This window comes from Halichoerus grypus, chromosome 11 (assembly GCF_964656455.1).
Source record: "Halichoerus grypus chromosome 11, mHalGry1.hap1.1, whole genome shotgun sequence".
NCBI lineage: Eukaryota > Metazoa > Chordata > Mammalia > Carnivora > Phocidae > Halichoerus > Halichoerus grypus.
The window spans coordinates 49,344,251-49,362,429 of NC_135722.1; the positions used below are offsets into that span (position 1 = coordinate 49,344,251).

Sequence of the window (18,179 nt, forward strand, 5' to 3'; positions counted from 1 at the left end):
TGACTGCTTCAATTTCCTTAGTGGTTATAGGTCTGTTCAGGTTTCCTATTTCTTCCTGGTTCAGTTTTGGTAGTTGATACATCTCTAGGAATGCATCCATTTCTTCCAGGTTATCTAATTTGCTGGCATATAGTCGCTCATAATATGTTCTTATAATTGTTTATATTTCTTTGGTGTTGGTTGTGATCTCTCCTCTTTCATTCATGATTTTGTTGATTTGGGTCATTTCTCTTTTCTTTTTGATAAGTCTGGCCAGGGGTTTATCAATCTTGTTAATTCTTTCAAAGAACCAGCTCCTAGTTTCGTTGATCTGTTCTACTGTTCTTTTGGTTTCTATTTCATTGATTTCTGCTCTGATCTTTATTATTTCTCTTCTCCTGCTGGGTTTAGGCTTTATTTGCTGTTCTTTCTCCAGCTCCTTTAGGTGTAGGGTTAGGTTGTGTATTTGAGACCTTTCTTGTTTCTTGAGAAAGACTTGTATTGCTATATATTTTCCTCTTAGGACTGCCTTTGCTGCATCCCAAAGATTTTGAACAGTAGTGTTTTCATTTTCATTCGTTTCCATGAATTTTTTTAATTCTTCTTTAATTTCCTGGTTGACCCATTCCTTCTTTAGTAGGATGCTCTTTAGCCTCCTTGTATTTGAGTTCTTCCTGACTTTCCTCTTGTGATTGAGTTCTAGTTTCAAAGCATTGTGGTCTGAAAATATGCAGGGAATGATCCTAATCTTTTGGTACCAGTTGAGACCTGATTTGTGACCTAGGATGTGATCTATTCTGGAGAATGTTCCATTAGCATTAGAGAAGAATGTTTATTCTGTTGCTTTGGGATGGAATGTTCTGAATATATCTGTGAAGTCCATTTGGTCCAGTGTGTCATTTAAAGTCTTTATTTCCTTGTTGGTTTTGCTTAGATGATCTGTCCATTTCAGTGAGGGGGTGTTAAAGTCCCCTACTATTATTGTATTGTTGTCGATGTGTTTATTTGCTTTTGTTATTAATTGGCTTATATAATTGGCTGCTCTCATGTTAGGGGCATAGCTATTTACAGTTGTTAGATCTTCTTGTTGGATAGACCCTTTAAGTATCATATGGTGTCCTTCCCCATCTCTTATAGTTTGGTTTAAAATCTAATTTGTGTGATATAAGGATTGCCACCCCAGCTTTCTTTTGGTGTCCATTAGCATGGTAAGTGGTTTTCCATCCCCTCACTTTCAATCTGGGGTTGTCTTTGGGTCTAAAATGAGTCTCTTGCCGACAGCATATCGATGGGTCTTGTTCTGTTATCCAATCTGATAGCCTGTGTCTTTTGATTGGGGCATTTAGCCCATTTACATTCAGGGTAACTATTGAAAGGTATGAATTTAGTGCCATTGTATTGCGTGTAAGGTGACTGGTACTGTATATTGTCTGTGTTCCTTTCTGGTCTATGTTGCTTTTAGGCTCTCTCTTTGCTTAGAGGACCCCTTTCAATATTTCTTGTAGGGCCGGTTTTGTGTTTGCAAATTCCTTTAGTTTTTGTTTGTCCTGGAAGCTTTTTATCGCTCCTTCTATTTTCAGTGACAGCCTAGCTGGATATAGTATTCTTGGCTGCATATTTTTCTCATTTAGTGCTCTGGATATATCATGCCAGTCCTTTCTGGCCTGCCAGGTCTCTGTGGATAGGTCTGTTGCCAATCTAATGTTTCTACCATTGTAGGTTACAGATCTCTTGTCCCGAGCTGCTTTCAGGATTTTCTCTTTGTCTCTGAGACTCGTTTTAGTATTAGATATTGGGGTGTTGACCTATTTTTATTGATTTTGAGAGGGGTTCTCTGTGCCTCCTGGATTTTGATGCCTGTTTCCTTCCCCAAATGAGGGAAGTTCTCTGCTATAATTTGCTCCAATATACCTTCTGTCCTTCTCTCTCTTTCTTCTTCTGGGATCCTAATTATTCTAATGTTGTTTCATCTTATGGTATCACTTATCTCTCGAATTCTGCCCTTGTGATCCAGTAGTTGTTTATGTCTCTTTTTCTCAGCTTCTTTATTTTCCATCATTTGGTCTTTGATATTACTAATTCTCTCTTCTGCCTCATTTATCCTAGCAGTTAGAGCCTCCATTTTTTATTGCACCTCATTAATAGCCTTTTTTATTTCGACTTGTTTAGATTTTAGTTGTTTTATTTCTCCAGAAAGTGTTTCTCTCATAACTTCCATGTTTTTTTCAAGCCCAGCTAGTATCTTAAAATCATCATTCTGAACTCTAGTTCCAACATCTTACTAATGTCTGTATTGATTAGGTCCCTGGCAGTCGGTACTGCCTCTTGTTCTTTTTGTTGAGGTGATTTTTTCCGTCTTGTCATTTTGTCTTCCAGAAAGTTGCCGCTTTTCTGTTCAGAGAATTGTTGCTATTCTTTTCTTCGATCTCCTGTTGAGTTCATAGGTGTTCAGAATGGTTTGATCCCTATCCAGCTGAATTCCTGGGACCAGACGAAATCCAGGTCTCCTACTCCTCTGCCATCTTGCTCCTCCCCCCCAGTTCTGTCCTGTAATTTCATTTTTTAAAAAGGTTTCAACTGGTGATATTTTGGACATTGTGCAGATGCACTGGAGAATGTGAGTATCTTATAAGGCAATCTCACTGCTGTGTATAAACATAGAAGAAGCAGAAAAATGGGATTTATCTTCCTCTTTATCTTCATTTGCTCTTCTTTTCTTCATTATTTTCTTCCTCATCCTGAGTATTTTCCAGGCTCTCCGTGTGATGATGAAATGAACTTGAAAATATAGAAACTATGATAGAATGTGATAGTGCTGTGGTGGATGTTGGTTCCAAGTCACTGAGACTAATTCTCCATGGGAGGTAAGGGGCAGGAAAGGGACATGGGTTGGATTAGGTTAAAGAGATGCTATGAATGACCAGGGTTTAGAAGAGTATGAGCGTACATTGTCAAGAGGGTGGATGGAGGGTTAGGGCTAAACTGATGGTCCCTAAGGGGAATCTGCTTCAGTCTTTCTCTTAAGTGGCTTCTGCTCTATGCCATGCTCAATGATCCCATGTTTCCTCTGTTAAATATTAATCTTCAATATTATTAGTAAGAAGATAGCACAGCAGCATTATTCACAGTAGCTAAAAGGTGAAGACAACCCATGTGTCCATCAGCTAATGAATGGATTAACAAAAATGTAGTATACACATATTAGTATTCAGCCTTAAAAGAAATGAAATTCTGACACATGCTATGGCATGGATGAACCTTAAACATTATGCTAAGTGAAATAAGCTGGACACAAAATGACAAATATTCTATGATTCTTCTTATATGAAGTACCTAGAATAGGCAAATTCATAAGAGACATAAGTAGCACAGAGATTGCCGGGGCTTAGAGGAGAGAGGGATGGGAATTATTGTTTAATAGGCACAGAGCTTGTATTTGGGATGATGGGAAAATTCTGGAAATAGATATTGGTGATGGCTGCACAACATTGTGAATGTACCTAATGCCACTGAATTATACCTTAAAAATGGTTAAAATGATAAATACTGTGTTAAATATATTTTGCCACAATAAAAAATGACAACAACAACAAAAACACCCCCAAGAAGATAGCTCTTCAAAGAAAAGGCAAAAAGTGGAGACCTCCCTCTTCTCCTATCTCTGCTCCATAGCTCGGAGTGGAAGAAAGGGCTACTGGAGATGCACAGTAGCTATAAGATTGCAGAGGAGGATTCCTTAGTGGGAGGATGAGTGACATTTAGTACCAATGGGTGTAGACTTCCTTATGTGCTTTAGTTAAACTTGTTTTAAACAATCTTAGTCTGAATATGCTGTATTAATGTAAAAAATGTTTTATTTATTTACTTATTTGAGAGAGAGAGAGAGAGAGCACAAGCAGGGGGAGAAGCAGATTCCAGGGTTTGATCCTAGGACCCTGGGATCATGACTTGAACCAAAGGCAGATGCTTAACCGACTGAGCCACCCAGGTGCCCCTAGTGTAAAATCTTGATGATATGCGTATCTCCTGTTGCTCAGCTCTTACTCCATGGTACCTTGAGCCCTTAAGAAAAAAAAAAACTTTGCACATAGGCTCTCTCGTTTAATGTCTACAAAATGTATATGAAGCTGGTACTCTCGTTATATCCATTTTTTTTTTTCCTGACAAAAATGTTATACTTCTACTAAGTGGGGACCATTCATTTTCTTACACTTTTCATACCTCTGATTTGGTGGTGAGTTCATTGTTGCTGTTCCCCAAAGCAATTTTCAGGGTTTTTTTTCCCCTGGAAAAACAGACTAGCAAACAAGTAAGCATGGACTGGTGCTTTGCTGTTCATGTCATTCATGCAAATCATTCTCTACTACTCCCAGTTACTGGTATCTCTCCTTGTTGCTATTCTTCATTAAATGATGACTAAGTGGACGTGTTCTCTATTTTTTGCCCCCCCCCCCATTATCCTGGTGCAAGACTTCAGGATTTATGCGAATAACCCATTGAACACTCTGTGTTTTCATATTTTTGATTTCTTTCTCCCAAGATCCCTACCTCATTTACCCATTCCCATGACATATCCTTGAACTTCTCTGGAGATCGCTGTGTTTGTCTCCAACACATCTCCCAGCATCTGTGCTTCACCTCTTATGCATACTCCTAGCATATTTGATAATTAGATTCTGCTCATGTCTCAGTCTTCTGCTTAAAATCTTCATGATTTCCACTTCCCACTGTCCTTTAACATGACCTAAAACATCTCCTATGGTTCCTGCTTATACACCAGGCTTAGTTCCTGAGTACTACATCCCCAAATTTCATGATTCTTTCAAGTCATTGGCAATACCAAGCTCCCTTCCCTCTTGCCTCAGGGTTTTTGTATCCTTAGCCTACCCCCACAGCTCCTTTCACTCTTAATCCATTCTTCTGGTCACTAACTTGAATTAGGGGGGCTTTCCTGCATTCTCCGGAATGAGAAGTTTCTCTTATTACATGCTTGACATCCTGTAGTTTTAATTTATAGTACTTATAACCATTATTAGGTTTCTGTGATCACATGATCACCATCCCATGAGCCATGATGACAAGGATTGTTTATCATATTGCTTGTTTTGTTTAACATCTAGTAGAGTATATGGATTTGGTTGATATTTAATACCTACTGAATGAATGAATGAATGAATGAATGAATGAATAAATGAGGCTTCTCACCAACTATGAATGAAATACATTGTTGCCTGGATAAATGAAAAGACTGTGCAATTGAAACATCATTCCAAAGGAGAATGTGGCCACTGGGGTGGACTGTGGCTGCTTTAGCAGAGATGTGGCCTAGGAAGGGTCTGTTTGGTAATGGGGAGATATGATAGAGGAGGTCTGAGCCATCTCAATGGGAACTTGCTTGGATGGACTGTCTGAGAATCAGTATCTATCCCATACTTGTTATGGTATTGGAGTTGATATCCATGGACCTATTGCAATTTCTCAGAAGAGAAGCAGAGTGCTTAATTCACTTGAGAGAGGTGGTGTTTGTCTTAGATTGGATCCTCTAGAAACAGATACTGAGGCAAAGATTTGCATGCAGGAAGCTTATTGTGAAATATACTTGGGAATGACACCTGTCAGGGAGTGAGGGAAGCAGGTGGAAAAGAGGAAGAAGTTAAACTATGATCTAGTTACCCCAAATGCCTGCACTGCTTCCATGGGGGTGCTCTTGAGCTGAGATGGTCCTTCAGTGTTGTTTCAAAAGAGAAAGGTTCAGGTCTTTGTATTTATACTTAATGAGTCATTGGGTGAGAGCTTCACTCAGAAAGGAAAACTAATCATGGGTGAGTCAACTCTCTTTGTCCAAGGGAGATGACTCAATAATGAGCTTTTAGCAGCCAATACTCTCAGCAGATGGAGGAATGAACAAGTTTCACCACAGAGTCCACTGAAGAATTTATTGCTCTGAGTTTGACCTGTGAGAATGAGAAATCTGAGCTTACAGAGAAATATGAGCTTTCCTAGCTCACTGAGCATGCAGCTTCCCATATGACAGCCATCAAGGTAGACAGGCTTAGAGGTGATGACCAACACTGGACAGACATGAACCACCTGGTCAGGTGCAGGTGCCACTTTCTGTTCTGCCTCTCTGCCTAACTAGCTATCCCTGGGGCAGTGGACTTAGCTCTGTGGGCCTCCAGCCAATCTGGATGCTAACTTTAGCCCTGTCCAAAGGTGTCTGTGTGTCCTCTGGGACCTGTCAATTGGTAATAACATCTTGCCTGCTCAGTGTCTTATTCACAGTCACTGGACCTACCTTCGGGAAGTATCAAGAATGGACTTATCTTTCATGGTAGGATTACAAAACTAGGTATAAATTTGTGCATTATTTATAGAATAACCTATATATCAGGACTTTATACATATCATTTAATTAATATTTATAATAAATCAGTAAGATTTATATTATTTGCTCTACTCTCAGGTGAGGCAATCTACACTCAGAGAGTTTAAGTATCCCACCATGGTTTCATTTGTTGAATATGAAGGGGACAGAATTTAAGCATAATTGTCTGCCTACAAAGCTTATGTTTATCCCCTGTACTGTGAAGCCTCTACCAGCTAGTTTATAATTATGAAGTTTAATGAGAAATTATGAACTTTACTTGAGACAAACCATTAAGGCACTGAAAAGATTTCTATAATTAGATAAAACAGAAATTGTGGATGAACAAAAAAAGATCACAAAATAAAGTGCTCTTAACATGATTAGTGTGGTTCAACAGCTAATGAGTCCTTCTAAGAGACAGTAACCAGTGGACTCTGAATTTTGAAGGATGAGAAAGACCAAGTCCAGATAAAAGAGAAGGAAGAAAGAATATGCAAAAGGCACATGTAAAATAAGTTGCTGCACTCATATAATTACGAGAACATTGGAATAGTTCAAGCAAGACATGTATGTGGAAATTTGTTAAGTATAAGTCAAAGTAATACAAAAGATAGCCTTTGAAAGCCTTGTTTGCTAGTCTTGAATGTGTAATTTTATTCCATGGATTAAATGGACTAACAGATTTTAATCTTAGAAGTGACATGACGACATGTGAATTTTAGATGTATTTTATAATCCTCTGCCTAGAATGCACAGTGGATAGGAAGGGGTTAATGGAAAAGCCAGAAAGATCTAAGGAAATAATCCAGGTGATAGAAGTTAGGAGTGTGCACTAGGCAGTGACACTTGGGGGTGAAAAGGATGAGTGGGTCAAAAGGGGCTAAACTGCAGTCAATAAGAACTGGTGACAAGTAAAAGGGAGGAGAGATAAGAATGAGTAAGGATCATTTCAAATTTCTACATTTGGTTGGATAGGTACAAATTGTGATTTAACTCAAAAAAAATATGAGCATGAAGGAGGTAGAGTGGATTTGGGAAGAATAGGCAAGTTAATTCAGTCTTGAATCATCGAGCATTGGTATAGATATTTAGGTATAGATAAATGCAAAATGGATCTGGGTTTCAGAAAGGTATTTAACTCAGAAACCTAGATTGGAAGAAATTAAAGTATATAATTGGTTAAAATATTAATAAATGGATGAAATCAATCAGAGATAATGTACAGAACAGGGAAGGGAGGAGAGAATGGGACCCTGGAATCAAAAACATATAAGGGAGAGGTAGACGGAGAAAGTGGTGGGATGGGAGACATAGGAGGAACAACTGTAGGCTGCTGTGCTTGGAAACTGAGGGAGAATACTTTAAAAGAGATCAGATTGATTTACAGTGAGGGGATACAGAGGATCCTTTCAGGTGGACATTCCAAGTGAGAAGTAATTGAATGGTAGAGTTTAACATCTCTCTAAAAGCAGCATGTTTACTCTTATCTGTAAATGAAACTAGACCTCTTGCAATTCAGACATGTGGATGTCTCACCTTGAAGACATTATCTCAAGAAAAGGGGCTTCTCCGCTGTGAATTGTGCAGGACTGTTGAATCTCAGATCTGTACCTCTGAAACAAATAATGCAATATATGTTAAGAAAGAAAAAAAGAAGAAGAAGAATGTAGCAGGAGGGGAAGAATGAAGGGGGGGAAATCGGAGGGGGAGAAGAACCATGAGAGATGATGGACTCTGAAAAACAAACTGGGGGTTCTAGAGGGGAGGGGGTTGGGAGGATGGGTTAGCCTGGTGATGGGTATTGAGGAGGGCACGTTCTGCATGGAGCACTGGGTGTTATGCACAAACAATGAATCATGGAACACTATATCTAAAACTAATGATGTAATGTATGGGGATTAACATAACAATAAAAAAAAAATTAAAAAAAAAAATAAAAAAAAAAATAAAAAAGAAAAGGGGCTTCTCTTCTTTGTATCTCACTTTATTTGCTTGTGTTTCACATTCAGCTTCTTTCTTCTCATGAAGATGGTAGCCAGATCTAGACACTGGGATAACCCACCAGGAATGGAGAGATCATGATTTTGGTTTCTTTTCTCTATTCTGTGTGCAAGCCATTGACAATGGCCCTTAGTAATTCTAGCTGGAGGCCACTCCATCCTTCTTTTTTCCTGATGGGCATCCCGGGTTTGGAGGAAAGCCAGCACTGGATAGCACCGCCAGTGTGTCCTTTATCTCCTTGCTGTAATGGGCAATGTCAGCATCATCTTCATCATCTGGACTGACCCATCCTTGCACCAGCCTATGTACCTCTTTCTGGCCATGCTATCTGGCATTGACCTGGTGCTGGCCTCCTCCACTGCACCTAAAACCCTTGCAGTGCTCCTGGTTCATGCCCATGAGATTGGGTACACTGTCTGCCTGATCCAGATGTTCTTCATCCATGCTTTCTCTTCCATGGAGTCAGGTGTACTTGTGGCCATGGCTCTGGATCACTATGGAGCCATTTGTCACCCTATGCACCATTCTACCATCTTGCATCCGGGGATCATAGGGCGCATTGGGCTGGCATTGCTGGTATGGGGGTTGGTCCTTCTCCTCCCCTTCCCTATCCTGTTGCAGAGACTCATCTTCTGCCAGGCCACCATCATAGGCCATGCCTATTGTGAACATATGGCTGTGGTAAAACTTGCCTGCTCAGAAACCACAGTGAACCAAGCTTATGGGTTGGCAGTGGCCCTGCTTGTGGTTGGGCTAGATGTTGTGGCCATTGGTATTTCCTATGCCCTCATCCTCCAGACTGTGTTGAAGGTACCAGGGGGTGAGGCCCGACTTAAGGCCTTTAGCACATGTGGGTCTCATATTTGTGTCATCCTGATCTTCTATGTTCCTGGAATATTCTCCTTCCTCACTCATCGCTTTGGCCACCATGTACCCCATCATGTTCATGTTCTTCTGGCCACCCTCTACCTCCTTGTGCCACCTGTACTCAGTCCTCTTGTCTATGGGATGAAGACCCGGCAGATCTGCCAGTGAGTACTTAGGGTTGTCTCCCTAAAAGGATAGATCTGAACACATCCCAGTTATTTTCTTCTGAGGCTCCTGCCAAATGTACTGCCAGGAGGCCCAGGCTAGTCTAGGCTATGTGGATAGAGACCATTCCACAGTGAGGAGTTCTTCCAGTCCTGCTAGTCTCATGGCAAAAAATATACCTGGGATATTGGCTTCATCAGTAAATGGGTTACTTAGATAGCAGGATTTGTGATTATTTTTACCATCCTTTTTTTGCTCTTGATCCCAGTATTTCTCTACTCCTTGTGATATGGGACTTGGAGATAAGATCAATAGATGATACCTCTGGATGTGCCATTTTTTTCCTGCCTTCACCCAATGACTGTGGATCATCATCTAGTAAAGGAGTGGGAAGTCCCAACCTTTGCATGGTTTTAGTTTTAGAGTGTCTTCAAACCTTTAAAATTCCGTGAGCTCTAGGTCTCTGGGTTCCCTTGTAGTAAGAGAGTGTCTCTCAAAGTATTTGAGATGTCCACTATGTGAGAAAACGCCTTTTATTACAATATGGGTGTTACTCATTTATTTAAAATAGACCTAAGTGGGGCAGGTAATGTAATAGGCTCTAGGAATAATATGTTATGATTCTTATTTTCAAAATATAAATTTATATGTATATAGTGGATTTCTTTTTTAAAAAGGTCTATTTGGATTTTGGATTTATTATATTTTAATTTATTTATGTGTTTTGCTTAGGATAAAGAGGGAATAAGACCCAGTATTGAATATATGTATGTTTTTAAGTATTAACTTAACAAAACAAAAGTAATCATGTAATTGTTATGATCTAATAAGCATAATATTTGCTAGTCTGGTGTTGGTAAATTTTTATTGAATTTATAAATTATTATTATATTTATTAATAAATATAGAACTAGTTATGCCACTTGAAAAAAGAATTTCTCTTTCTGAAATGTGGATATGGGGAGTGATGTCAATTAGATCCTCCCCATTTCTAGTAACATGAACTGGGTAAAGCTTATAAGAGACTTGTCACAATTGGTATATTGCATCCTGTTTGTTGGATGTTGCCCTAAAATCCTAAAAAGTAGTACATTTTGTTCAGCCCTAGAAGAAGAAAGTCACTGTTGCCTTGTGGTAGGGTGCTCTGGTGTTGAGAGGGTCCTAACTACTCGATAGTGGTTAAAAGGGGAGAATGGATGGGTTAGTGTTCCAGTTTCTTCTTTCTTGGTAAATTTTTCTCCTAATAAATAATTTTCAGGTACAGAGTCAGTACGAAGTCTTCAGTTTGGTTGGCACACATGGGTGAATTAGGGAGGAGTCATATGAGCTCTTATTGCAGGAGCAATTACACATTCTCATCACCTTGGTTGTAGGCTTAGGACTTGAACTCTGGTGAGTTGTCTTGGGGAAGCCCAGGATGTGGTGTATGTTGTATCACATCCATGGGAAAACTGTCTTGGCCCTAGAGCTACTTAGTTTAGGTAGGTTATTCAAAGTACGTTTTGTTCTCTCCTCCCATTTATACCACTTGCTGATGCTTGGGATGTGGGTATGATGGTGGGATCTGAAGAGCTTCCTTGGATCACAAGATGGAAACGTGTGCTGAAGCTGGCAGAGCAACACTGTAGAAGAACCTGTGTCCCTGAAGCCGTCTGGGCCACCAACCCTGACTTAAACCTGGGACAGAAGCTTGTATCTGGGTTAAGCCACTATGTTTTGGGGGAATCTTTTTGCAGCTGACTAACCTATAGCCTAAGGAGTAGATGTTTTTCATCTCAGATCATCTAGGTGGGATATGTCTTCTGCCTGAAGGTTGTCTTTTAGAATTTCCTTTTGAAAAGGTTTTCAGTTCTTGCTTGTCTAAAAATCTGTTTATTTTACTCTCATTCAAATTTACTATCAGAAAATGTTTATGTCATTTTCTTACTGTTTTATTTTCTACTGTGACTATAGTTATCCCATATATCCTGTTTCATTCCTAGCAGTGTTTATTTGTGCCATCCCTGATTTCCTTGCTTATCCATGTTAAACATTTATCAATAGTATGAAAATATTTAAATGTTTAAACTTATATCCATTTAACTTAATGTTAGCACTGGCTTTTTAGCTTTAACTTTTCTTGTCACATTTTGCACAGACAGGACTGTATGACCCAGCTGCTCTGGCAATACAAGAACAATTCCCTCATCAATTCACTAAAGGATTCTTTTCAATTTCTGTTATCAGTTCTTATGATTCTAAACTTGGATTATTTCCTGAATCTCTTAATAAGAACATTTCTCACATCTGCATCAACCTTTAACTTTCCCCAGTCCTTTCCCTAACTTATAGTTCTACCCTCCACACATACATACCTACATCAGTTTATAGATTTCCTCATTCTGGTTTTTCTATAAAGCCAATGCAGTCAATTTATAAATTCCAGAAGTATTTGAAAGTATACGACCCAATCCTAGAACATTTCCCCATATTCTAGAAATTTTATTGAATTATTATTTTTATACCTCTTTAGTCATTAGATTTCAAACTATATTACAAAGCTAATAGTTTTGTAATAGTGATAGTAATAGTTATGATAGTAATCAAAACAATATGGTATTAGCATAAAAACTGACACACAGATCAGTGGACCCGAATAGAGTCCCCAGAAATACACTCATGCATATATGGACAATTTAATTAGGACAAAGCAACTACAAATATGCAGTGGGAGAAGGATTATCTCCTCAATATTTAGTGTTGGGAAAACTGGATATCCATATGCAGAAGAATGAAATTGGACCTAATCTTACACCATACACAATAATCAACTCAAAATGGATTAAAGACATGAATGTAAGACCTGAAACCATAAACCTCTTCAAAGGAGACATAGGAGGTAAACTTTTTGACATTGGTCTTCTTAATGATTTTTTTGGATTTGATATCGTAAGAAAACACATCAAAGACCAAAATAAACAAGTGGTAGAACATCAAACTATGAAGCTTCTGCATAGCAAGGAAACCATCAACAAAGTGAAAGAGCAACTATGGAACTGGAGAAAATATTTGCATACCATATATCTGATAAGGGATTAATATCCAAATTATATGAAGATCTTATACAAGTTAATAGCATAGAACCAAACAGTCCAATTAAAAATGGGCAGAGGAACTGAACATTTTTCCATAAAAGATGTACAAATGGCCAACAGGTGCATGAAAAGGTGTTCAACATCACTGATCATCAGGGAAATGCAAATCAAAACCACAATGAGGTATCACTTATCTGTTAGAATGGCTATCATCAAGAAGACAAGAGATAACAAGTGTTGGTGAGAATGTGGAGAAAAGGAAACTTTAAAAAAAAAAGATTTTATTTATTTATTTGTCAGAGAGAGAGAGAGCACAAGCAGGGGGAGCAGCAGAAGGAGAGGGAGAAACAGGCTTCCTGCTGAGCAAGGAGCCTGATGCAGGACTTGATCCCAGGACCCTCGGATCATGACCTGAGCTGAAGACAGATGCTTAACCAACTGAGCCACCCAGGTGGCCCAGAAAAGGAAACTCTTGTGGACTCTTAATGGGAATTGGTAAATTGGTTAATGGCTATTGTAAATTGGTGCAGCGACTATGGAAAGCACCATAGAGGTTCCTCAAACCTGTAAAAGTAGAACTACCATATGATTCAGCAATCCCACCTCTAGGAATATATCCAAAGGAAATGAAATCCATATCTCAAAGAGATATCTGCATCCCTAGGTTCATTGCAGCATAATTTACAATAGCAAGACATGGAAATAGCCTAAGTGTTCCTCAACAGATGAATGAATAACAGATGAATGAATAAAAAACTGTGGTATATATATATATATATGTATATATATATATAGTGTGTGTGTGTGTGTGTATATATGTAGTATATATGTTATATATATATATATATATGGAATATATACATATATTCCACAATACCACACACACACACACACACACACACACACACACACACTAGAATATTATTCATCCGTAAAAAAGGAAATCCAGTCATTTGCAACAACATGGATGGAACTTGACAGCATTATGCTAAGTGAAGTAAGTCAGAGAAAGATAAGTAGTATATGTAAAATCTTAAAACAAAAACAAACTCATGGAAACAGAGAACAAATTGGTGGTTTCCATAGGCAGGGTATGGGAGTGGGATGGGAGAAATGGGTGAAGGTGGTGAAAGGTACAAACTTCCAGTTATAAGATAAATAACTTTTGAAGATGTAAAAAAAAAAAAAAAGGTAACTTTGAAAGAGAGAAGTAAATCATGTTGTCAGTCCAGCATCTTGAATCAAAACTATTATAACTGTAGCTAAATTTTGTGATTTTACTTTGTTGTATATATCCCATGCTAGACTAGAATCCAAGAAGGCAGGAGTCTTATATATTTCATTTACTTCTCAATGCCAAGCGTCTGACTTACTCCTCAGCACAACAAACATCCTCAATAATTATTTGTGATACTAGATTCAGTTAATACACAAACGTGATATAGTGAGTGCTCTCTTTTTCCTTTTATTAAATTTTAATGTGATTTTCTGTTTAGGACTAGTGGAACAGATTCTCCATCCAAGATTAGCTGCTCCTCACCTGAGAGAGACAGGGTGCCTCCCTGAGAGTAGGAAGCTCAGGAGTGCTGTTGGAGTTTGAAAGTGCAGATTTCTCACTGTTTATCCCCTCTGCATTCATAGCAGTAGAGAATGCCCACAAGGAATTAAAGAGGGAGTAGAGTGAAAATAGAACCTAGTAAATTGCATATGCATGGCTCTCTGGTAAGTCGTGATTGGAAAATGAAGGTGAGATCTGAAGACAAAGAGGAGGCCATCAATTTAATTCCCTTAATTTTAGGTCTTAAAACCCCAACCCACTCCCTTTCTGTGCCCAGATATGGCGAGATTTTGTTTGAAAATTTGGTTACAATACAAATACTCAGTAATTTGTAAGGAGAATTTGGAGCTATAGCAGAATGTAAAACAGTATGGAAGTTCCTCAAAAAGTTTAAAATAGAACTACCCTATGACCCAGCAATTGCACTACTAGGTATTTACACACAGGATACAAAAATACTGATTTGAAGGGGCATATGCACCCTGATGTTTATAGCAGCATTATCAAAAGTAGCCAAATTATGGAAGGAGCCCAAATGTCCATTGACTGATTAATGGATAAAGAAGATGTGGTATATATATAATCAAATATTACTCAGCCATCAAAAAAATGAAATCTTGGCATTTGCAATGACATGGATGTATGCTAAGTGAAATAAGTCAGAGAATGACAAATACCATATGATTTCACTCATATGTGGAATTTAAGAAAAACACAGGTGAATATGGAGGAGGGGGAAAAAGGGAGTGAGGCAAACCATAAGAGACTCTTAACTAGAGAGAAAAAACAGGGTTGATGGAGGGGAGGTGGGTGGGGGATGGGCTAGGTGGGTGATGGGTATTAAGGAGGGCACTTATTTTTTTTTTAATTTTTTTTTATTGTTATGTTAATCCCCATACATTACATCATTAGTTTTAGATATAGTGTTCCATGATTCATTGTTTGTGCATAACACCCAGTGCTCCATGCAGAACATGCCCTCCTCAATACCCATCACCAGGCTAACCCATCCTCCCACCCCCCTCCCCTCTAGAACCCTCAGTTTGTTTTTCAGAGTCCATCGTCTCTCATGGTTCTTCTCCCCCTCCGATTTCCCCCCCTTCATTCTTCCCCTCCTGCTACATTCTTCTTCTTCTTTTTTTCTTTCTTAACATATATTGCATTATTTGTTTCAGAGATACAGATCTGAGATTCAACAGTCTTGCACAATTCACAGCGCTTACCAGAGCACATACCCTCCCCAGTGTCCATCACCCAGTCACCCCATCCCTCCCACCCCACCCCCCACTCCAGCAACCCTCAGTTTGTTTCCTGAGATTAAGAATAAGGAGGGCACTTATTGTCATGAGCACTAGGTGTTATATATAAGTGATGAATCACTAAATTCTACTTCTGAAACCAATATTACACTATATGTTAACTAACTAGAATTTCGATAAAAATTTGAAAAAAAAATGCAAAAAGAATGGTTGTTTTTCAGATTTATTTCTGTGAAATTGATCATAGGCTCTTATCCAGGTGAGTTTATGATACTTAGATACAAAGCAAAATAGAGTCCACTACTATACTTACAGATCCTCCAGACAGGCAGTGAAACAGAGAGAACATATTTCCTACGTTTGAGATGCATTAACCCCACCAGTGCTCCCAACCATCTCTGCTCAATTGTATTAGTGATCCTTCTTCCTGTATGGAAAAACAAACAAGGGAGAGGAGAGGGGGAAAGATAGAGCAGAAGTTTCACTCCTATTATTTCCCTCTTGTGGTGAGAGGAGCAAAAGCCTTCCTCTATGGAAGTGGAGTAGAAGAAGTAAAGTTCTTCCCTAATAGGCTGCAGATGGCTCCTTTCACATTCTTTGGGTAAGACTGATAATGTTACATGGGGGTTGGAAAATGTGGGGAGGTGGAGGACACTCTTTTTGTGTTGGGTCATAAATTATGTCTTAATAAATTTTGAGAGAATAAAAACTTACAGAGTATATTCTCTAACCAACATAATTATATTGGAAACCAATAACAATAGGATGTCATGAAAAGCTCCAAACACTTGGAAATTAAATAACACACATCTAAATAATTCATGGCTTAAATAAGAAATTACAGAGAATGTAAGAAAATATTTCAAACTAATTGATAATGACATATAGTAAAAGTGGTGGAATGCAAGTAAAGAGAAATTAGAGGAAAAATTATACTTTTAAATGCTTATATTAGAAATATTTAGTATAAATTTTCTAAGTTGACAAGAATTCAGAAAAAGAAAAATAAATTAAGCCTAAGGTAAAAAAAAAGTAAGGAATTAATTAAGATAAAAGTAGGATCAATAAAATAGAGAATAAAGAAAATCAAGAAATCTTAAAGTCGATTATTTGGAAAGATCAATAAAATCAACAAAGACCTAATAACACTTACCAAGGACAAACAGAAAATGGGATGATATCATCAAGATGGTAACAGAAGTTGCCCGACGTTAGTCCCCTTCACAAGAAGACCAACTAGCAGCTATCCATAGATAAGACATTACTGTGAAAATCCCATAACCACGGTGGGAGGCTGTAGCATCCTCCTGGACCACAGAGACCCAGAAAAACTGCATTAGAAGAGTAAGAGGAGAGGTTTCACTTTGCCTGCTTTGCCCCTCTCCCAGGACAGCACAGCACTGCACTGAAAGGTCCTATCCAGTTTCTCCAGTGAGAAAGGAGAGCCTCGTATGGACATCCAGCCCCACCAACATTGCAGGGTGCTTTCTGGGAGGCCTACTCAGGTCTTGCCTCATAGGGATCATGAGTTAATCTGCATGGCTTGAGCACTGGGAATGATATAGGGATGGAAAACAGGGCTAGGGCTTTATTACCACAACCAGTGCTCAAATGCTGGAGAACAGCCTTCCTGCTGTAGTAGAACCTGAGTTCTCAGCCTGTGGTTCACCCCGTCTGTGGAACTGAGCTCATGGATCTATCTGGCCAGTGAGCTCAGTTGGCAGTTCTGCCTGATTTGAGTCCCCAGCCAATAGACATTACCAGCCTTGGAGTCTATTCTATGATGCCATCCAGGCAGGGAAACAAATTCACAGCCCCACTCACTGTTGAGCATAGTCTCTGGTTGTGCTTGACCAGGAAGCCTTGTCCTGGTCAAACGATAAAAAATGATTTTCAAAGAATGATAAAATAATAAAGTGAGAAAAAAATGATAAGAAACACTCCACCCGGGCGCCTGGGTGGCTCAGTTGGTTAAGCGACTGCCTTTGGCTCAGGTCATGATCCTGGAGTCCCTGGATCGAGTCCCGCATCGGGCTCCCTGCTCAGCAGGGAGTCTGCTTCTCCCTCTGACCCTCCCCCCTCTCATGTGCTTGCTCTCTCTCATTCTGTCTCTCTCAAATAAATAAATAAAAAATCTTTAAAAAAAAAAAAAAAAAAAAGAAACACTCCACCCTAAACAAACTGAAAACCAGCAACCCTGTGCAACTGTTGAGCATAGCCTCTAGCCTGCATAACCTAACAGTGACCCTGGATCTTGTCTAACCTTGGAGCCTAGCCTACATCTCAGTCAGCCTAAGTTCTGGCCTGATTGTTGAACACAGCCCATGGCCTTGCCTATGCAGAGAGCCCAGCCAGTAACCCTGCCTAATCAAAGAACACATAGCCTGTGGACCTACTCAACCAGGAAGCCTGGACAGTGGCTCCACCTGACCACAATAGCAAGCCTTTTGCCACTGTTGCTACCAGCTGTCCTGTTCAATACCCCAAGCTGAGCTGAATAACAAACCTGTAGAGTATGGAAAGGAGACTGCTTACTCCAATGCACAGATAGCAATGCAAGGATACGAGGGTGCCAAAGATTCAGGTAAACACAACACCACCAAAGGAATCTAATAAAACTACAATAAGAAAATGGTGATGTAGGAATTGTCTTACAAGGAATTCAGAATAATCCTTTTAAAGAAGTTCAGTGAACTACAAGAACACATAGACATACAACCAAATAAAACTAGGTTAACAATGCATGAACAAAATGAGAATATTAGCAAAGAAATATTAGCAAAGAAATGATTAAAAAAAACTAAACAGAGTCTTTTCTTCACTTTTCTTCCTTTTTCTTCTTGTTTGGTAAAGGAGAAAAAAAACCACAAAATGAATCTGACTGGTTTTACCTTAATTTCTCATCACAA

The 18,179-nt window shown here is 39.0% G+C and overlaps 1 protein-coding gene and 1 long non-coding RNA gene across 2 annotated transcripts in view; both read left to right on the forward strand.

Annotated features, from left to right (window-relative positions):
- LOC118525311 (uncharacterized) overlaps window positions 1-18,179 on the forward strand; it is a 161,923-nt gene that overhangs the window by 84,589 nt on the left and 59,155 nt on the right. The window lies entirely within an intron of this gene.
- On the forward strand, window positions 8,470-9,382 carry OR52L1 (olfactory receptor family 52 subfamily L member 1). The gene is given in 2 exon segments (XM_036095956.2): window positions 8,470-8,567; window positions 8,569-9,382. Coding segments are annotated over 2 exon segments (912 nt in total).